At 31.5% G+C, this 20,309-nt stretch overlaps 3 protein-coding genes across 53 annotated transcripts in view; 2 read left to right on the plus strand and 1 right to left on the minus strand.

Moving 5' to 3' along the window:
• Positions 1-6,920, plus strand: part of LOC121127432 (muscle calcium channel subunit alpha-1) — a 111,126-nt gene extending 104,206 nt beyond the window's left edge. For 36 of the 50 annotated variants that reach the window (XM_071892769.1, XM_071892776.1, XM_071892767.1 and 33 more), the window contains 4 exons: positions 3-83; positions 615-1,168; positions 5,845-5,981; positions 6,058-6,920. In XM_071892769.1, the coding sequence (XP_071748870.1) occupies positions 3-83; positions 615-1,168; positions 5,845-5,981; positions 6,058-6,366 (1,081 nt within the window). In that variant the 3' untranslated portion in view covers positions 6,367-6,920. Of the gene's footprint in view, positions 1-2; positions 84-266; positions 302-614; positions 1,169-4,940; positions 4,985-5,844; positions 5,982-6,057 lie in introns of all 50 variants that reach the window. The other 14 variants (XR_011783191.1, XR_011783188.1, XR_011783190.1 and 11 more) reach the window with 7 other exon arrangements.
• A 1,062-nt stretch (positions 6,921-7,982) lies between these two features.
• LOC121127430 (cilia- and flagella-associated protein 100) lies at positions 7,983-10,357 on the plus strand. The gene is made up of 8 exons (XM_040722769.2): positions 7,983-8,199; positions 8,250-8,552; positions 8,615-8,778; positions 8,836-9,017; positions 9,305-9,471; positions 9,533-9,719; positions 9,775-10,127; positions 10,194-10,357. The coding sequence occupies exons 1-8, from the start codon at positions 8,113-8,115 to the stop codon at positions 10,266-10,268; spliced, it is 1,518 nt and encodes a 505-aa protein (XP_040578703.1). The 5' UTR covers positions 7,983-8,112; the 3' UTR covers positions 10,269-10,357.
• A 552-nt stretch (positions 10,358-10,909) lies between these two features.
• Positions 10,910-16,012, minus strand: GlcT (ceramide glucosyltransferase). 2 transcript variants are annotated; one of them, XM_071892794.1, is made up of 10 exons: positions 15,767-16,012; positions 15,339-15,705; positions 14,238-14,385; positions 14,074-14,169; positions 13,887-13,998; positions 13,724-13,836; positions 13,169-13,348; positions 12,969-13,054; positions 12,423-12,612; positions 10,910-11,787 (listed from the first exon to the last, which is right to left on the minus strand). In XM_071892794.1, exons 2-10 carry the CDS (start codon positions 15,449-15,451, stop codon positions 11,608-11,610), a joined length of 1,218 nt encoding a protein of 405 aa, XP_071748895.1. In that variant the 5' UTR covers positions 15,452-15,705; positions 15,767-16,012; the 3' UTR covers positions 10,910-11,607. The 2 variants fall into 2 exon arrangements, with proteins under 2 accessions (XP_071748895.1, XP_040578704.1); XM_040722770.2 differs by having other exon boundaries at positions 15,339-16,012.
• Between the last annotated feature and the right edge of the window lie 4,297 nt (positions 16,013-20,309).

The following is a 20,309-nucleotide window of genomic DNA, read 5'->3' on the forward strand; positions in this document are numbered from 1 at the left end:
AGAGATTTCCCTACGAATGCTTCAGGAATTCCTATGAAACCCGTCAAATTGGCTAATGGCGGATCTCATGATCACCGTCCCAGGTATGAACAAATTCATTTTTCTATTGTTTTATTATTTTTTGGGAGAGGGGGCCATTGCTTAATTAAATATATGAAAAATATGTTTTGAAATATTCTGGTTATACATAACCCATAAGTAAGCAGCTAGCACCTATATGCATAAATTGACTAAAAAAATCAATTGTCATCGTCCATCATTTACAGAGATGAATCAAATTATTTACATCCGTTATATAAGGGTAGGAATTAAATTTCATTTCTTTTTAATTTTTATCATAATTAATATTTTCATCATCATCTAAAATTAATCTACGTTAATTTCTTGAGTGTTTTTTTTTTTTTTTTTTCGCTACTAACCAGACATTCAACTGAGTTTAGTTTATTTATTAATTACCAAGACTTAAATACTACTAAGTACTAACTCAAATGCATACACAATTACTTACAATGTTGGTACATTTTCGAGTTGTTAGGGATTAGTGATGATTACTATTTATGTATAAGAACAATATGAGTTGAAAGAATCGTGGTTTCAAGGGTCGTTATTTGTAGGAATAATCTCATCTTCATGGAGGAGGGCATGGAAAATGATGCTTCATGTTCGAGAGAAAACAACGCCATGATTGAGAATAATCATGGGCGTTTCATCTCTCATTGTAAGGTCATAGATCGACTCCTAGAAGAGGAAGATGAGTCGACTGAAGCAGAAAAGATTGGCTCTTCTTCTCCTTCTTCCTCCTCTTCCCCTCTCCCTCCTGAACTCTTTCAGTTAAACGAATCATCCTCCTCTTCTTTTCGACATCCTCTCATTGAAGAACGAATGGATCTTGTAAGAGAAATTAATGTAGAGATTGAAAGCGAAGAGGAGCAACTGCGGGGTCAAGAGGTTCAGAGTTTTAAACGATTATTGGTTCTGGATTTCATTGATGATGAGGAAAGAAACAGTGTCTCCTCCTTCTCCAAAGCTCAACTTCCAAAGGAAGCAGCCACAATCACAACCACTAACACTAACATAATGTCTTCCTCCTCACCTCTTCCTCATTCTCCTTCACTTCCAATTTCATCTATCAAAGAGAAGGAGGAGATGATAATCCATGAAGAAGAAGGTTCGAAAAATACAAAAAATATATACTACATAACATTGATACATACCTACATCTTTCTTTTCATTTTCTTTATTCCTTATTATTATTTGTATATGGGTCACTTGTTCCCCATCAAATCACCCAAAGGTTTTCACCTCAACAACTCATAAATTCAATAAAATTTACTATACATGTGAATTTTTACTTAAAACTCATAACCTAATTTTTTTGTTAGCAAAAATTGTCGTGCATACCAAAGTTCAAATAGTGGTTCAGTCTCAACAAGCAAAATATTTCCGAGAATCTAGTATGTGAATATCCCATTATATGAATTAGAAGTAATTTATTTTTGCATATCTTTAAAAAATAGTAAATTTTTATAAAATACTAGATTGCATTTCATTTCTAATTCAAATCGAAACATAATCTCCCGTGGATCTTTATATATGTATGTGTAGGCTGTTCAGAGGTTAAAAAAATAATCTAACTGAACCAAGATTAAATTTGATCTCCTGGGTCAAAGGTTATTCTATAATGTCATGGTCCCAAAACGAGCGTATATAAAAAAATTAACTTTTTTTACTTTTCATAAATACTTAAATATTTCTTGAAATTGAAGCACAGATTAAGAAAATATAATGAAATTTGGTTCATACTAAGATTTTATTTTTATAAAAGTCTTTTCCCCCTTTCTTCTCTTCATGACATAAATTATCAAAAAATTCGTGTGAAATCCTATTTTTTCGACTCAAATAAACAATGGGTGTACACCACAATTTTTCTTAAAATATCAAAAATAAAGGGAATCAATCAATCACCTGATTACCAAGAAAATATATATGTAGTTGGGATGTAAAAATCTACATGTATATGACTTAATTTTATCTTATTATTAGAAGGTGTTAAGGTCAAATTTCCTTTTTTAGGGGCGGATTTGATATGGAATGACTCATTTGTATAATTATGACATGTATACATAACTACATAGTATAAGTATGTTTAATATACATACTTACATCCCTAATATTTATTATAATTTATAGATTAGCAATCTTTAGTTGATGTTTCATTTCCTTTCTTTCATTTGTTCCTTTGTTTTTATCATCATTTCAAACATAAATGTTGGTTGTGAGCGCATTTAAGCTCAATTGAGAAACTATTTACCTACATATTTCTATTTTTCTTCTTCTTTTAAACACATATCTATATTTATATTATACATATATGTGTTTAAAAGCATATGATAAATTATGATTTATCATACTGATTCTAGTCCACTACATAGATGTTAATATAATACATACCTATCATGATATAAAAGTGTTCCGTTCCTGTTCCTTGAATCATTCAATCTCCTATTAAATACTTTCAATATTCATACTACTTTATATCATGTCTGCAAGTCTCTTTGTTGTGCTTGTGTTTTATCTCTTTCGGCTATGATTTCTTTTTAAGAATCCAATGATGGGATGAGTCGTTGATAAAAAAAAAAAAAAACTCTACTGCTCATCTTCCTCCTCCTTCTTTTTCATCTCCATTTTGTCTTGTCATGTTGCATGGTGGAGCATTATCTTATTACTTATTATTATTATTATTTCATTATTCAATTTACTCTTATTGCTCTTATTACCTTATATGTATGTATTATTGTACTTCATAATATTAATAATTAGTATATCAATTCCTTTCTCGTCCTGCGTACATTAGAGTTAGACTGGCTCTTGTTTTTCTTTTTTTTTTTTTTTTAATGTTGGGCCAGATAGCCCAAAAATGTTCATTTGGGTAAATAAAAAAATATCTAACTTTTGTTTTAGATTTTTTAGTACATTACCCTAGGATGGTTAAAATATATTTCTCGCGGTGGAGGGCCGCCCAAGAAAATCAGAAATAGCCCTATAATCGTTACAAATCTTTCATATCTTTATGTCGTGTCTCATGAATAAGTGTAATATGTGCTACTTGTATGATGAAAAGAAGAAGTAGAATTATCTATTTTACTAGAAACATGAAATGTGTGGAAAATTTGCTCTTTTCACTATTAAAAGGGGTTTTCAAAAAAAAGTTCAGTTCCTCTGTTGTACGTCAAGGGCAAAAAAGAGGACTCAATACCTGGTACATAATTATTTTATCTTTTCCCAAGAACAATCATTTTAGTGGATATTTATATTAAAACTTTTGACACATTGTTTTTTTCTTTTAAAAATTAATGTTTATTATGACATGCTCAATTGTGAGTTATATGTGGTATAGTTAGTTCTCCTTTTGCTAAGAATTCTATTTTTTTTCCATAAAATTATGCAAGAAAGGCTGTGTGCAACCCTAAACATCGATCAAAATGACTCAAACTTTATAGTTCTTCTTATTTTGAACAAAAGAAATAGTTTTGGCCCCTATGTGCCCCAACATTGACAAAAATAAAATAAGAACAAGTCTAATGTACATTTTATGTAGATGTACCTTGTAAAAATACATACTACACTTTACACAGTTTATTTTTATAAATCGTTGTCACAATACATATGATGGGGGGAGATTGGGAACAGTTGCAACACTTCTTGTGTCTCGATTACTCTGGGTTGGTTTAACTACTACCCACCAAATTTTAAACGGTCATACCTACATATTGCTCCTATTGTGTAAATATATTTAATGGCTAAGCTAGTCAATATGGAATTTTGCACTACTTGCATTTGAATTCGATTCATCAAATATTGCAATTGTACCCGTAGCAAGGAGCCGTTGCAGCAATTAAAGAATCCAATTGGAATATATAACTACCTTTTTCAAGAAGTTGAATGATTAAATTTCAGTAGAGTAAAATGTAATGGGATTTATATTAAAGATACGTGATCAGTATTATATATTGGGGAAATTTTACTCGCCGTACAAACATCTTCAAAGCCTTACCGTGTTTAGCAAACAGGATTGATGTGAAGAGTAAATAATATAGAATAATGAAGAATAATTAACAATACAAGGAAAGTTGTAGCAATTTTTGCAAATGTTCCCTTCAAGTGATATCGGTTATAGTAAAAACAATGAAAAACTGACTGCATTAATATAAAGTAAAAAATAAAATATATACATACTACTCAAAATCAGTTTATATCTAATATTTACACAGACGAAAAATGGAGCAATAATATCTGGAATTTTTTTTTTGTTACAGTATATAATTGTGATGTAAATTTTGTGACCTTAGCCTTTTTATACTTGACAAAATAGACATGTAGTAAGTGTTCCTTGTTGCAACTCTCCCCGATCTTCCCTACTATTAATATAGACAATGACTACGTAAATATCAGGACCGTAATCGAGGAGTAATTTTTTAGAGAGTAGTAGTAATTATTGGCCAATTAATGGTGAGTCAACTAGTATAAAAATCAGGCTCCCAATAAAAAAACCGTGATACAGGGGCACTGCATATTGGTACATACATATGTATATGCATGGTTAGTTTGCTCATTCGATCAATGTAGTAATGAACGTGCAAATCCATATCCGACACGTTCTTTATCTATTTATCTCTTTTAAACCCCTAGAACGCATACCTTTCATTACCATTTACATACCTATATCATTTATACTATTATGCTATTTTTACATACATCACATACTCTCAGAATAATTGATTAAAAGTAACATTTTTGTCTTTATCAGGATTGAATTTAAACTTTCTTTATTTCTCTTTCTATCCTTTTCTTCCTTATCCCCATTATTGATTTCATATTTTTTTGTTTTTATTTTTTTTATTTGTTGTGAAACAACTTGATGTGAACCTCCATTCATTCAGACCTCTTACGAGAAGAATTTATTTAACTAATGAACCAAGCTTTGGTAAGAAATCATTCAAACATCATCATCTCAATTTTATTTCTAAGTACAAAAGTAGTTCTTAAATATTATGACTTTGTGAAGGAGGTATAGAATGAGGGTGACAGCGTAAGGCGGATGGATTCCTCTTTGGTCCTCGCTGCTGTGGCTGTCTCCTCTTCTTTATGATAATTTATAGTTATATTTCTTTCTTTATTCTATTTTCTTTATTTTACATTAGAACAAGTACAAGACTTTGAACATTTTTTATATACTGTGTGGTAGAGCTACAATATTATTCATTTAGTTTATCTAGGTACAACTTAAATAGATAGTCAATTTTGACTGACTCAGTTTGGGAAAGCAGCAACTCCTATCTAGAGCAGTCACTTTTTTCTTTTCTTTTTTGCTTGCATGCTTTAGTTCAACATGAGTAAATAGTCAATTCATTATCAATAGGATTTCTTTAGAGATAGCTAAAACTGTAATGAGTAATGAGGTAACGTAGGATCCAATTTATTATTTTCTAAACTACTGTTAATGAAACTTAGGTAGGGTACGGTACGTACAACTTTCAAGAATTAAGTATTTGTAAGATAGATATATTTATTGACAGATTGGGAGTGTAATTATAAATGATTTTTTTTTTTTTTTTATGAGGTTGTTATTTAGATATAGGATTTTATATGTACGTTTTGTGTTCCTTTTTTTTCTTTATTAGTTGAATTCAGTTGCTTTGCCTTATGTGCTTTATTATTTGCATGGTTTTGATATTTTATAACTTTTTTTAAATGGACTTATATATACCTACCTACAACATATGTATTGTACACCATATTATTCTATATTTCCCCCTTTCTAATTAAAATTTTATCTATTCAAAGTAGCGAATGGTGATTCGTTCGTAGCGACCGGAGGCGTGTCGCGCTCAGTGCCAAATAGTCCTGGAGATCGAAGCAAAGGAGCCAACGCCTCGCCAGTACCAGTCGTTGTCGGATCTGCCGAAAGCTTGGTCGGACGGGTAATTTAAAAAACAATAGAATATATAATTTATTTTTTGTGTGAGTAACTACATAATATTTTTAATGTATTTGTAGGTTCTACGCGATCAAGGTTTGGGCAAATATTGTGATCCAGAGTTTGTCCGTGCAGCATCACGTGAAATGCAAGAAGCAATGGACATGACTCCTGAGGAATTTGATGCTGCTGCCCATCAACTACTAATGGCGGAAGTAGATGGTTCATTATGCCTTCCAACATCTTCATCACCTCCATCCACAAGAGGAGACAAATGGCCTGAGGAAGAACTTTGCTCATCACCACCTCCTTCGCCTCAGGGCTTGAATGACCTCCTTCCCCCACAATTTGTTGAGCCCATTGCTCCAGTTAGAAGGAAAAAAAAATAGGTTCTTTTTTCCAAACGAAGTGTAATAGTAATGGAATATCACATCATCCTTTCATCATCACGGTCGTCGTTGTCGTAAATCAAGAGCTCAAATAGATCAATGATAGAATAAAATCAACATCTTCACTTTTAGTCCATATAATAAATAATACATCATACATATAACTAATATTGGAAATTCTGATTTTACTTTTCTGAAAAGACAGATAGACATACTTCTTTTCTACTTCTCTTTTCTTTTTTGAAATGTTATTGTTTCTTCACTAAAGTGCCTCTATTATTTGTGATAAGATTTCGATTTTATTCATAAGAAAATAACGAAATAAAATGACATACATATACTTTATTTAAATCTACAAATATGTAAGTACATTAGTAAATGGGAATCTAGTTTTTATTTCGAGTCTTGCTATTTTTTTATAAACATAACAACTACCATAATCTTAAATAATTATCTTAATTAATTCAAAGTTAATAAAATCGAATTCAATGTAGACTTAATAATATTTCTCTCTCTCTCTCTCTTTAGAATCAATAAAACAAATTTTGACCAAACTTCTTTTTCATATATATTTAAAGATATATATATATATATAAACTTAATTATCAATGACCGATAATGATGATTTTTTGTTATTATTACTATACAATTTACGTTATATTATATAAACACGACTTTCCGTTTCTTTTCTTTTTCTTGTAACAATCATACCCTGTACCCCACCCGACCCCGCCCACAACCCTCTTAAATATGTTGTACAACTACCATCCTCTCTAGTAAAAATTGTATTTAAGAAGTTTTTCTTTCTTTCATTCGTTTTTTTTCCTCGTCTTCAAAATATGTCCAATGGAACAATCAACTGTGATGTTAAATAATAATATTAATAAATCGTAAACTAATGATAATTATATAATAAGTCAACCATTTTACTCTCCACTTTTCTTCATGGTAGCAGTTGTTCAACTTCCATATCTAGAAAAGTGGGGCCAATCTATTTTTCCCTTTTGTTTTATTATGATTTCATTATTATATTCTGATTCCTCTTTGAGAGAAGGAAGCAACCGTATTATGTACCCCCACTACTACCACCAATCAGTAATCACCAACTCCAACAACCAATCCACCATCCTGCCTGAGAAGTAACTTTATAGCACAAATGTGACTACTAATTTTATTATTATGTACAATCCTACTATTAGCACAGCAGAATCTATCTACTCAGGAAAGAAAAGATTGTATTATACTTTTTTCTTTTTTTTTTTTTTTCATTCAACCTAAAGTATTTTTCGATATCTACTACTACTACTACATGCATAAATTTGAATTGATCCTCACTGCCGTATGCGCAACTTCTATACGTATTATATACATACTTATACCCTGGCAGAACTAAAAGTTTTAAATTACAACAAGCAATCACCCATATTGTAATTCATGACTTTGTTTCCATTTGGAATTTAAATCTTCGACCTACATATTATTTTCCTTCTTTTTTTTGTTTTTACTCTGCGCATACACCTTTTTTATAATTGAGAAAAAAATTGAAAAAGTATAAAAAGGAAATATATACTACTACATAACCAAATCATTGAAACTCTTTATTTATTGGTAATCCCCTATTGTCGAGAGATACGCTAGGGTTATTTGTATAGAATATTAGGTGCATAAGAGACGTATTGATCAAACTTCTTAGTACTTAAAAACAACAAGACTCCCTTTGTTTAATACTAATAAGTACTGTAAGGAATGTCCTCCTCTAATTCAAATCCATTTGTGATGACTCAAGAAGAAAATGACTCCTTGGACCCCAATTACAAAAGGCCGAAAAATAAAGTATGTCTCTGCGTCTTATTTCAATGTGTAGTCAATTATTTCTCTTTTAGACACGCTCTAAATCAAAAGAAAATGTATCTGGCTATCATGATGATTCCTGTACGTACAAATTGACTCGAAGAAATCAGGGCCGTCTCTCGGATGTATCAACTGCAAGTTCTAAACTCAAGAAAAGAGTATCCACTAATATTCAGGATATATGGGATGAATTAGACTCTTCAGACTCGGAGGAAGGCGGTAATGAACAGAAAAAAGACCCTACCTATGAACTTGCTTGTTTAAAGAAGGATATTCAAGGCTCTTATAAACTTAGGGATTATTTGCAAAACGGAAGGGATATGTTTTTACTGAATGTAAGACTAAGATTTAGTTAGCCATAAATACTAATGTATTACTTATTTGTCTATACGTAAAGTATTTAGTCTCTGTCAAGTTTGAAGAGTCTTCTCGGCTAGAGATAGAACTTCGAAATGAAGAATTGACATTACAGAGAGATGAATCCCAGCTTCGCTTAGCTGAAAAGGCTTTTGATCAGTTTCTACAAGATAATGACGTTGAGGCAATGGAAGCCACAAAATTGTAAATTAAATGGTTGTTTTTGACATTACCGATTAATATAAATTCCTGTTTTTTTAGTGCAGAAAAAGAATCTTCTCTCAAATCCTTAAAGTTGGATGAGCTCAAAACGATGAAGAATAGTGAAATGATTCTCATTCATGAAATCGATACATTTAGAGATGTTTTAAATGAGTATGAGACCTATGAAAATTTCTTGTATTCACTCTCACCCAAAGAGTGGAAAGACTCCATATTCAAAGGTATTGTTGAGTTCATCAGACACCCTCCCCCCCCCCGGTATTGTGTGGTGAATATTTGAAGGGGCAGGAAATTGAGAATGTATAATACATATATATCTATTTATTTTTAAACAAGAACCAAATTCAGTCATGATTAAAAGAATATCAAAAAGATGGCAAATTTTGTAAATAAAGATAATATCATTTTCACATACATGGTTCAACTTTCACTAGGGAAAGTTGTATCAGGCCACCACTGGATCTCACCACAAGATTGTTTCTATTAATCATTTTTGTATACAATTAAGAATCCAATGAAAGCTCTGAAGGAAAACCGTCCTTTAATTTGTACTTTACTGAGCCATGTCAACTTTTGGAAATTCTAACTAAATTAGAAGACGAGAATTTGTATCTTATCCAAGAATATCGGCAAGCAGAAAATGATTTGGAAAAAATACGTGATGAAATTAAAGAGGTTTTTAAATATTCGTCATTATAATTAATATATTATATACATAATATTCATCGCCTTTTAGACAGAAGATAACATGAGAACCACAATATCCACTTTAGAAGGAGATATTTCTAATTTGATGCATAAAACAAATTTAGAAGAAAAAGAAATAAGAGGATTAGAGGGGGAGTTGGCCAAGAAAAAGTCACTAGACCAAGAAGAACAACTAGAAGTCAGGAATCTATCTCCAGACTGTCAAACACTTGCAGGTTAGTTAGTCAATGAAAAGTCGTAATTTAATGGACTTATACATATTTGACATAGAATATTACCTCCTTGTGAAGGATTTTTATGAATCCTGTACATCTCTTGAGAGAGGTAAACATATTGAAGAGAACATGAACAAAAAGGATTTAACAAAACTTTTGAACCAGAATATTGGATCATCTTCTTGGGATGAAATATTGCCTATGTTAAAAGAAATCGAACTTATTATGGAAAAGTTTACACAAAGGCTTGAGCAGTTACCTGCAGAAGAAGTTAAAGTCCAGCAGAGACTGTGTGAAAAAGAGCGTAGGTTGCGTGAGCATGCATGTAGAGTTGCGAAACAAAAGGAAATTGAGGCCAACAGAAATAGAAAAGCTCTTGATCGAGCATTGGCGGAGCCTTACCGACCCGTAAGCTAGCATGTTGTTGTATTAAAGATATTCTATTATTTGTGCTTTTTCTTCATAATTTTCCAGCATATGGACAAGTTACGAAGTGAAAAAATAAATGAAGTTGCATTAAAAAAATCGAAGAAAAAGAGAAAAACTTGAAATTAAAATTACTGTTCATTTACACTCTAATACATTACCTAGTAGATATTATGAATGTACATGATAAAAATATATTCTTTCATTACTTATTTGATTAACATTTATCTATTAGAATGAAAAAGTTTAATACTACAAAATGTTTAGTTAAGAAACATGTAATGCTTAAGTATTAGGTCATATTATATGTTTTTCTTCACATCAACATTCTTGTTCCTTAATCACCTTATGATATTTAACTTCCATTTTTCTTTCATATGTATAAAATAAGCATATGCATTCTATGCTGAGTACCGTTCGCAATTTTTAAGTATAATTCAGAGACTTGTTCAATTTCTTTTGTTAACAAGTATTTCTTATTTACGAGTGACCCATAAAATATTTGAAGTATCTTTTGTAATTTTAGTAATTTTCCAATGACATTTTAGGTTCAATTATTCCATTATTCTCACTATCAATACTGTATATTTTCAGCTAAAAAAGCTCCATTAAATTGTTGATTTAAATAGTACATGACAATTTGTCAATATTACATATATATTCAATCACTTGGATCCGTTGGAACACTTTTGTTTTGTTTTATGTGGTCTCTCAGAAATTCAATTTGCCTCCTTCTTCATAAGTTTGAGATCTTTAGAAAAAGATTTATTCAAGTAAATATACAATTTTTATTAATATTATTCATTAGACAAGTATTACAAAATAAATAGCATCATCTCGTTTAAAGAGATAGAAAAAGAGTTTATAATATAAAAAAAAGAAACGTTTGATCCTTCCATTAAAGGCACTTAATACTTAGAAAGTAAGCATGGATATTACGAATCTTAATAGTACAAGGTTTGTACTAAAAAAACCTTCATTAGTCGTTTAACAAAAAAAAACCATCATGTGAACATTACTTAAAAAAAACTGACTAGAATTTTAAATAATAAGCCAAAAAAAGTATATGGTTCACTTATTGAATTTATAATTTGCCAACTTTATCATTTCCACATTAGAACAATGATAGTTATAATAGGTAGAAGTCCATCTTTTTTTTTTTAAATACACACTAGCTTAGATTCTTTCAATAGTTACAATAGAGATAAAGCTCTAGACAGCAAGAGGTTATCACCACCCTCATTACATATTTAAACAGAAGAACATATATAGTATAGGTATAATAGAAAAGTGGACTTGACTAATAAATTAAAGATGAAGGAAAATTTGAGATCTTCTTTAATGAATCAAAACATCAATATTGTCAGTTTGGATTTTTCAAAGTTCAGGCTGAGTATGTCAGCAGCTACTGAATCCACTTAAAATTAATGCGCGCGTATGTAGAAAATAAACAAATGTAGAATCACAAGGGAACTTTCATATAATGGGCTTCTGCAACGCCGCCCCAGCGTAGTTTAAAATACTTGTCCCTCCATTTTATCCAAGGATTGAGTTGTGCTGCTATAAATAAACAGGGAGCACTTATTTCGCGATAAACCCACACTAATAAAAATTCCAATTTGTTAAACGGTAAGGAGTCATTCTGAAAGGAAAATATTTGGGAAATTTATTTCTTGTCCTTAATGTGAATCTTTATTGATTCCTAATGCATACATTTATACATAAAAAAATCCTACTAACTTTATTATAAGTATTTATTTAATCAATTTTACATACACAATAAATATGTACCTATGTTATATAATGTATAGTTAGGGGGCAAGGTAAAGACGGCCAAAGAGTCATGTACAACTAACAGAAATAAAGATAAATAAGAAAAAATGAAGGATATAGAGAAAACATCAATACGTATGTATGTAATGTATAATAGATAATAACAGCTTAAAGACCTATATCCTATCACTCTTTTAATTGTAATTATGATTGCATTGAACGGGGATATAATACACGTACGTACATGTATATACAAACTATTCATAATTAAAGCCATTCCAAATGAGGCAGAGAGGGATAAACAAATCGATAATCATGGTCATAATGATGTGTTATTATTTACTTTGAAGGAAACCCATATTTGAATCCGTGCTTCGACTGCTTTCCCCCCTTCTTCCTTTTCTTTTTCTCCCCCCTTTCTCCCCTCTACATCTTCCTAACACATAAAGAGATGAATGGGTGTGGCATGAAGGCATATCTCTCTCTTTAATGAACTCAAAATACCTGTACAACACAGAGTAAAGTCCAATCCATGATGAACCATAGTAAAATATGAAACGCAAAGAACAAAATGGGATCAACTTTCCAGAGGTAGAACACGGCCCATGATGCGAGTAGACCGAGACACAAACATTCAGAAATGGGTTCAAATACAATAGTTGTCGGAACCATGGCTGAGCGGAGTTTTGCCCATCTATAATGAAAATATTTTTTTTAAACCCACATATTAGCAGTAATAAATATTATGTTAGAAACGTTGTTATAACGCACATTATATATGTAAAATGAAATGTAAACCAAAATTGAATTTTAGACTTTAAAAAAACAACAACAAAAACATATATGAATGTAAATGTAGATAGAAATATGCTTTTTGAAGGTCGCTATCTGTCTGAAATGGTATGAATTTACAGACATTATATGCATATTTATTTATTTATTGCTTTTTTGGAAATGATCCAAAAATTTCTTGAAATTAAGTTGTTTTAAGGCGTGGGTTAATGATAGGATAGACAAGTTGTTTAATATAGGAAAAGGTATAAAATTTACCGAGCCAGACGCTTTTGAAAGGTAAGAACAGAAGAGTTCCCCGAATTTTGCCAGGCTGGTTGAGAACTTATAACCGTTGAATATCCCTGATATACATAAAGAGATTTATATTAATAAAACATGCTTAATTAAGTCTTTAAAACAGACACTGTATGTAATATGTACAAATCTGTTCAAATACGAGTTCTCAATGATCATACCTTTTCCTGAAAGGTTCGTGCAAAGAAATAATCTTCAGCTAAATAACATCCGAAATTTTTTATGCCTCCAACGTCATCCAGGACGTCTTTCCTCATAAGAGTGGACATTCCAGTAGAACAATTTATTCCAAACATATTAGCTACAAGATAGATCCGTGCATGACTCGTACCGAAAAATACCTAATTAAGAATTAGTTTAAGATTATTAAATCATAGTTAAGATCATAATATAGCTTAGTAGATTCATCCAAAGTCATAATTAAAACAACTAAAAAGAAAATGAATATTTAAGTAGTTGACTCCATATTACGATACAATTTCAAGACATGCTCTCAAATGAATAAAAGTATTTAGTATCCAATATAATTAAATATATTTTTTTTCCTTTGAAGGAAATATTGCTTTGACTTTTAAGAATCAAGTATATAAATATGTATGTATAAAAAAGGGCGTTCCTTTCAAAGAAGGATCAAAAGGAAGAAATAGCCTTCAACCTCATTAAATTGTCCCTTGTACTTTTACCAGAGACAATCATAAATTTTAAGGAGTAATTACTTTTTCTAAAGTGGATGAAAACCCAGATTTATCGCATGAGAAAGGCATTTGATGAACGAGGCCCACTCTGTCTGTCATGAAACTAACCATGTCCTTCAGAGTGTCTTCCTTCACTGCAAAATATAAGTGATATTATATGTAGAAGAAAAATCCAATTATGTACTTTTTATCCCTGAGTCAGAAACCATAATGAGTTCGTGTTTTGAGGCCCTATAACCAGGCTGCATATTGTTGATTTTTGGATTGACGCCAACTTCTTCACCTCCATAAAATACCTATAATGAATTTATAAGAAACCATAATCCAGGAATTAGGAATCAAAGAAAATAAATGAAGAAATAAAAACATACGGAGCAGTCAATTCTAGGAAATTTGTTAATGAGACTTTCCACGTACATTCGAAGTTTGGTATCGTCCATGTCTTGAATGCAAAACAATATTTCATACTGTAACAAAAAAGAATGAGTTTGTGACACTAATAGATGACCTAAGTGTATGTATATTAAGCACGTACCTTAGGATAATCTAATTTGAAAAATGTTTCTAAGTTCTGAAATAAATGTGGATCATCTTCACAACAAAGGGGTTTGAGGATGGATACCCCAGGAAGTGATTTTTCTTGTGTTCCATTGATATCCCGCTTTTTATGTAATCTCCATTTCCTATTAAAATTGTGAAAGTTATAAGGAGTTTTGTATGTGCTATTTGTATAGCTTTTTATAATATATATTTGTAGAAAAAATAGAATCATTGAAAAACTATTTCGTCACATTCAACAAGTATACGGGGGGAGAGATATTTGTGTAGGCATTTATTTTTCTACTTTGTTAGCCGAAAGTTTAATACTCTTTGGATTCTTGAAGTGGGGAAAAGCAACAAGAATAAGGATATGTATATACGAGTTCATAATCACATTTGAAAAATTGTACCAAAATAAATAATTGTGAAAGGATTAGGTTAGAAAGGGCAATTGCTTCTTAGTTATAATTCAATATGCATGTACTTTAGAACCTGTTATCTAATAGGATATTAAAAAATGATCCACTTTGTCTGAGTATATCCTAATGCTATGTAAAAATGTAAAACAGAGATTGGAAAGGAAATACGTAGAACTTTTATGGCAGATTCAAGTTCATAAAAAACATCACACAGGCATACATATTATAAACAAAAGCATCATATGTTTTAACCTTCTCAGAACGATAGATACATGGAAGAATGTACATATTATATTAAGGTTCAGCTCCGAAAAAAGAGCAACTGAATAACTAAATAACCTTTAGAAACTATTTGAAATAGGCATGAAAAAAGCGGATCAGCAAAAAATCATAAAGGCATAATACATATAATAGTATATATAGTAGAAATGAAAGTCTGTATATAATAAAATTGATCAACAGATGTTGAACTCCTCTCTGAGTATGAAATGACTAAATTAGTGATTATATATATACATATAGGTAGGGAGGATTAAAAGGAGAGGGAAATGTACATAGACTCAACTATATTTATAGAGTCATCAAGAATGTAAGGTGTTTCACTCGTCCAATGGTTTACAATACTACTTAGTTGTATGAATGTGTGCACTAGGACTTTTGCTCCTTCTTCCCCTTACCCGTAAATCAGCGCAAGGATGTGGAATAACCAAAGTACGCCCCATGTGACTACAATGAAGATGCTTAGAGACTGAAAGCAGATTTCTGAGGCCGGGGCCGAGTATCCATTCATCCTTTAGGTCATTCGTCCACTAGAGATCCGTCAGTGGTAGTATGTTTTGAAATGAAATGGGCCCTGTTGTTGGGTTGTTAAAAGTTCCTTTTGCCTCCTTCCTCCTCTCCTGGGCGGTTACTTATTTGTCCTCTTCTTCTTCTAAGAGATACAAGGACTGAGAAGAAGAAAAATGTTTTTTGAAATGCACTTTCTCATCTTAAGCCAAGAGAATTCCGGAAGAAAGGTTGATGAGATGATGAACCAATCACTAACTATGGAATGTTTAGAATTAATGTGTGATTAATTACAACAACAAGTAGCTGATAGTCATGCCTTGGGCGTTATTAACTCTTCGTATAAGTCGTCACTCACTCATGACGAGAGCTACAGAGTTTACAACATCTGTTATCACCCAGTACATGTAGTAAGTAGTCCTTCTTCAGCGGCACAAAGCAAAAGGAAACTGAGATCGGGAGTACAGGAGAGACGAAAGACTAACTTATAAAATCCCACTGCCTGTACTTTTTATTGTTTTACGGAGAAAAAGCGATCTGCCGCGACGACGCCTCATATTTACATAAATCGAAATTTGCGGGCAAAGTTGATAATAAAAAGTGTATGTGTGAAGTGAGGGGGGAATGGAGGAGGGCCGGCGAGCATGTTCTTCTTTCTCCTTACATTCTTCTCTTTCTTTTCTAGATACTCTTCACCACCAAAAAAGAGAGACTCTCGCTCTCTCCCTCCAGCTCTCTCCTTCCACACAATGCTCTCAGCTCTCTACCTCTAGCATCCTTCCCCCTTTTCTTCATCACTTATTATTAAAAAGTTTGTACATATTTTTGTTCTTTTCCTCATTTCTTTTAGCATCCTTTTCTTTCTATTTAATTACTACAGTACACATGGACCTAGAACGTCCAAAATACGTCATTTTACATTTACTATAAAGAGAGAATTAGTTTAAAGGGGAGTCACTCCTCAGTTCAAAATAATAGGTTGAGAAGCAGGGGTCGGGCCAGTACGTTATAATGTCGAAGGAATATCCAACCTTGGGAACATCACCTATTGAATGGAACATTTTTTCTCTGGTGATATTTTTAATTCAAACCTACTCCGTCCTAAAGCAAAACTACTTATCAATGTTTTGTTTATTTTATTGATAAGATAACGTTTTGAGGGCAAATCCAATTTAAGTTTAGGCCAACCCTGAATACAGTTAATCCTTTCAAATTAATGGTGTTCTGTATCTCTCTTATGTTGAACTTATTATGAATTTGATAAAAATTATCAAAATAATTACCTTCTCAACCGGGTATTTCAATAGTCATTGTATAGGAACGAATTCCAATTAAAATCAAGTTACAATCACAATATTACCTTCAAAATAGTCAATAGGTACAATTTACTGCTTGAAGGGTTAACAATATCTATTGTTTGACAAACTTGCGCACTAGGTTACTGATACCTCTCCACAAATCAATATATTCACATTCTTATAAGTAATAAAAGAGATAGTGTATTAAATATTAAGAGTATTCAGAAGCGTTTGCAGAAATATATTTTTTGGGGGGAGGCTTGGTTTTTGGAAATTTGTTGAAAAAAAAAATTCTCCCTATTTTCACTTAAAATTTCTAGTAAAAAGCAAAAGATCCTTGATTCTGTGGACATATCTTGCAATCAAATATTCCTGTGTGCATTATAATGCAATATAATACTTTATTTTTAACTAATTATATAATTTGTTCAATTATTTATCATAATCAGTGATACTAAAAATAAGTTCTGCCGGATGTAAAAATAAAATAATAGAAAAAAAAACACAAAATTAACGGTGTAATCCTCACAAAATTGAAGAATGTTTTGGGGGAAGGGAGTTTGTCTGTCATGACGTTATATTAGATCAGCTGCAAGCACCTGTGAGTGGAAGGAAATAATCACAAATCCCACTCCTTATACATCAAGGACGTATAGGCTGAAATTACTCCGATGTCAATCCTCAATTTTACTCCAAGAACAACAAGGACTTACACTCAAAATTCCTATACAAAATCATATTAAACAACTTAAGGGAGAAAAGGAGGTCAACAGTTTGAAAATAATAAGTCGAAGAATTAAAATATTTTGAATCTCGTTTTTTATTTTAATGAAATCATTTAGGATTTTGGTGGAGTAAGCCCATTTAAAACAATTTGTCCTAAAAAACAGACATTTCATGGATTTAACCCAAGGTTCCCCACCCTTTTGACAGAAGATAAAAAGAGTAGGGCCTTGGTCATCTTATGTAAATGATCAGAAATTACGAATTCCATAATGGAAAAATGAGAATATATAATAAAGTATGAAAAAGTACACATTTATTTACTAAAGAAGTCAGTGTTTGCTCATTGTAACGTCCGCACCATTTAAGGATAGGTGGAAGATTGAGTGGCTCATCTCCAAAGTAATCACCATAATATAGCAGTGAAACACCAGATCCAAGAGCTCCCTTCGTGACTCCGTGATTACGCCTCTCATACAATTATCTTCATCTCTTTATCGGTGGGAAATACTAATACAATATGTTAATTAGAATGTGTAATAATAATTATTTGTCGGAACTAGCTCAAGATCTTCTTTTCATTTGCCAGTTTTTCTTTTTTGTTTATATCCTTGTGTTGGTCCTTATTTATTCGGTCCAGTCCAGTCTTATCGGTCCTTCGGACTGTCGTTCATTGGGACCAGTCTTTAACGGTCGGCCCTTGAATTTTTTCTCTTTAAAATATCGATGTTTTATTAAGCAAAATAAGATATAGGAGATATGTATATCTTGCAAAAAATATTATTTTTATCATTTAACGGCTGAAAAATTTAACCTACCTTAACCTCAGGAGCTCTACTTCACAATCCGTGGGCCTTGGTTTTTTTTTGCATATTTGAAGGGATCCTTGATCCTTTTAAACTTAGCGGTAACGGAGTTTAAACTACTTTGAGGCCCAGTACTTAAACTTTACAACTTGAGGGTGGGGTGTATTTTTGAAAATTAAAAGGGTTGTTTGATGCCTATAGAATCTGCGACGATGGAGTTTTACCTACCTTTGGGGCTCAGGAGTTCACCTGTACAACATGTATTTTTGGAGTGTGTTATAAAGGCGTCAAAAATGCCTAGAAAGGTGACAGTGGTTGAGTTTTGACTGTTTTGGGGGAAGCACTTCACCTGTACAACTTGTAGGTTGGGAATATTAAAGGTATTTCATGGCAAGTTTCTTTATCAATAAATAATTTTATCGTCCGAATATAATATAAATTGTAACAAAATTGCATACGATAGTAATGTCTTACAATAAATTTACTTAAAATCATATTGGTTACAGTGATGTTGCTTCACAATGATATTATCCACAACATTTTTGGCTCATAGTGATAATGTACACGACAATTTTACCATGCAAAGAATTTATCTACAACCTTTTTACCAGAATCATTTTACAGTGAACCAATACTGTGTTGTGCTTATATAATGTTCATCAAGGAATATAGAATATTTTTATCATTAAAATACAATGTAATACGCACATATCTTATTTTTATTTAGTTATACAGGTATGTAATTTATTCTATAATAACAGAATGATTAAAAAAAAGGTAAAACGCCCTCAATAACGACACGAGGGATCAATGTTACCTTCTTTATGGACCAACAAGTTGGACTGGACTGGACTCCGGTGCTCTGTCCTTAATAAGCACCGGCACAACACTTGAATTCTTGACCTAATTTTAATTTAAGATACAATTGTCGTTTCTTCTTTGTTTTTACCAGAACATGATAATAAAGATTCCGTTTTTTATAAATTTATTGCTTAGAATAAATAAAAATATATATATATATATATTTATTTTAAAGCTAATAAGTCAATATCTTACCGAAGATTAAATCAAATTTAAAATCTCGATAGGAAGTAAGAAATTAATTACTTTGAATTTTTTTTGAAATTGACTTTCTATTTATGTAGAAATATGTCATTTATTTTGAAGGGAACAACTTTGAAGTTGTACTTACTCCCTTTACATGCATTCGAATTCCATGATGGCAAAAGGACTAAGAATTACGTCAAATGGATGCAATCTCTCATATTATGCACCTTAAAAAATACTTTCTAAGGCTTCTTTTAATAGGAGACATGACGATTGTCAAAACAAGTATGAGAATTACGATGTATTTTTGCAGTTTTATCGAATAATATATCATAGTTAATTATATTGTACTTCCTCTTGATTATAAAGAATCATGAATAACCTGAGATAATACGTACATTTGATACGATATACCCGATTATAAAACAGTGTTCTTAATATTACTCTAAAAGTTGCTATTATAAGAAGAGTCTTATCTTATGAGTAAGAATCTTCCATTGTCCTATTTCTTTGAGCTATACTTATAGTTAATGTATAAAAATTGGTTCTAGGACAATTGGCCGAGAACTTTTTTTGCCGAAGGAAAATTTGGGACAGTTGACCAAAAAATGATAGTAAATTTATTGACAATTGCATATTTTAATTCCATTTAAAATAATAGTATGATAAATAGGTATTGCTGATATAATACAGCAATATAATACAGGTAAATTAATGAGTGCTCATTTATATAAAAATATTTTTATACTAATTATATTCATTAATGATCATTATACATTAAACACAGCACAGGAGTATGTAGTTCGAATGTAGTTCAAATCTACTGCCGACACTTTCTAAGCAACAAGGGCCCCTTCTAATATGCTATAATACATCCTAAACTACGGTTTGTGTATATTAGTTACTGTATAGGCTAAACTCTTCCACTTCTGCTTCCCTGAGCATCAAGGAGCCCTTGTAATATATAAAATACACCCCGGCAATCAAG

The sequence above is a fragment of the Lepeophtheirus salmonis genome, chromosome 13 (genome assembly GCF_016086655.4).
Source record: "Lepeophtheirus salmonis chromosome 13, UVic_Lsal_1.4, whole genome shotgun sequence".
In the NCBI taxonomy this organism is placed as follows: Eukaryota; Metazoa; Arthropoda; class Copepoda; order Siphonostomatoida; family Caligidae; genus Lepeophtheirus; species Lepeophtheirus salmonis.

Coding starts and splice junctions, on each gene's coding strand:
- LOC121127430 (XM_040722769.2), top strand. CDS start 8,113: ATGTCCTCCTCTAATTCAAATCCATTTGTGATGACTCAAGAAGAAAAT. Junction 9,720..9,774: donor AGACTGTCAAACACTTGCAG/GTTAGTTAGTCA, acceptor TATTTGACATAG/AATATTACCTCCTTGTGAAG. Junction 10,128..10,193: donor TGGCGGAGCCTTACCGACCC/GTAAGCTAGCAT, acceptor ATAATTTTCCAG/CATATGGACAAGTTACGAAG.
- GlcT (XM_071892794.1), bottom strand. CDS start 15,451: ATGAATGGATACTCGGCCCCGGCCTCAGAAATCTGCTTTCAGTCTCTA. Junction 14,386..15,338: donor ATCCTTGCGCTGATTTACGG/GTAAGGGGAAGA, acceptor CAATTTTAATAG/GAAATGGAGATTACATAAAA. Junction 13,349..13,723: donor TTTCATCCACTTTAGAAAAA/GTAATTACTCCT, acceptor ATTCTTAATTAG/GTATTTTTCGGTACGAGTCA.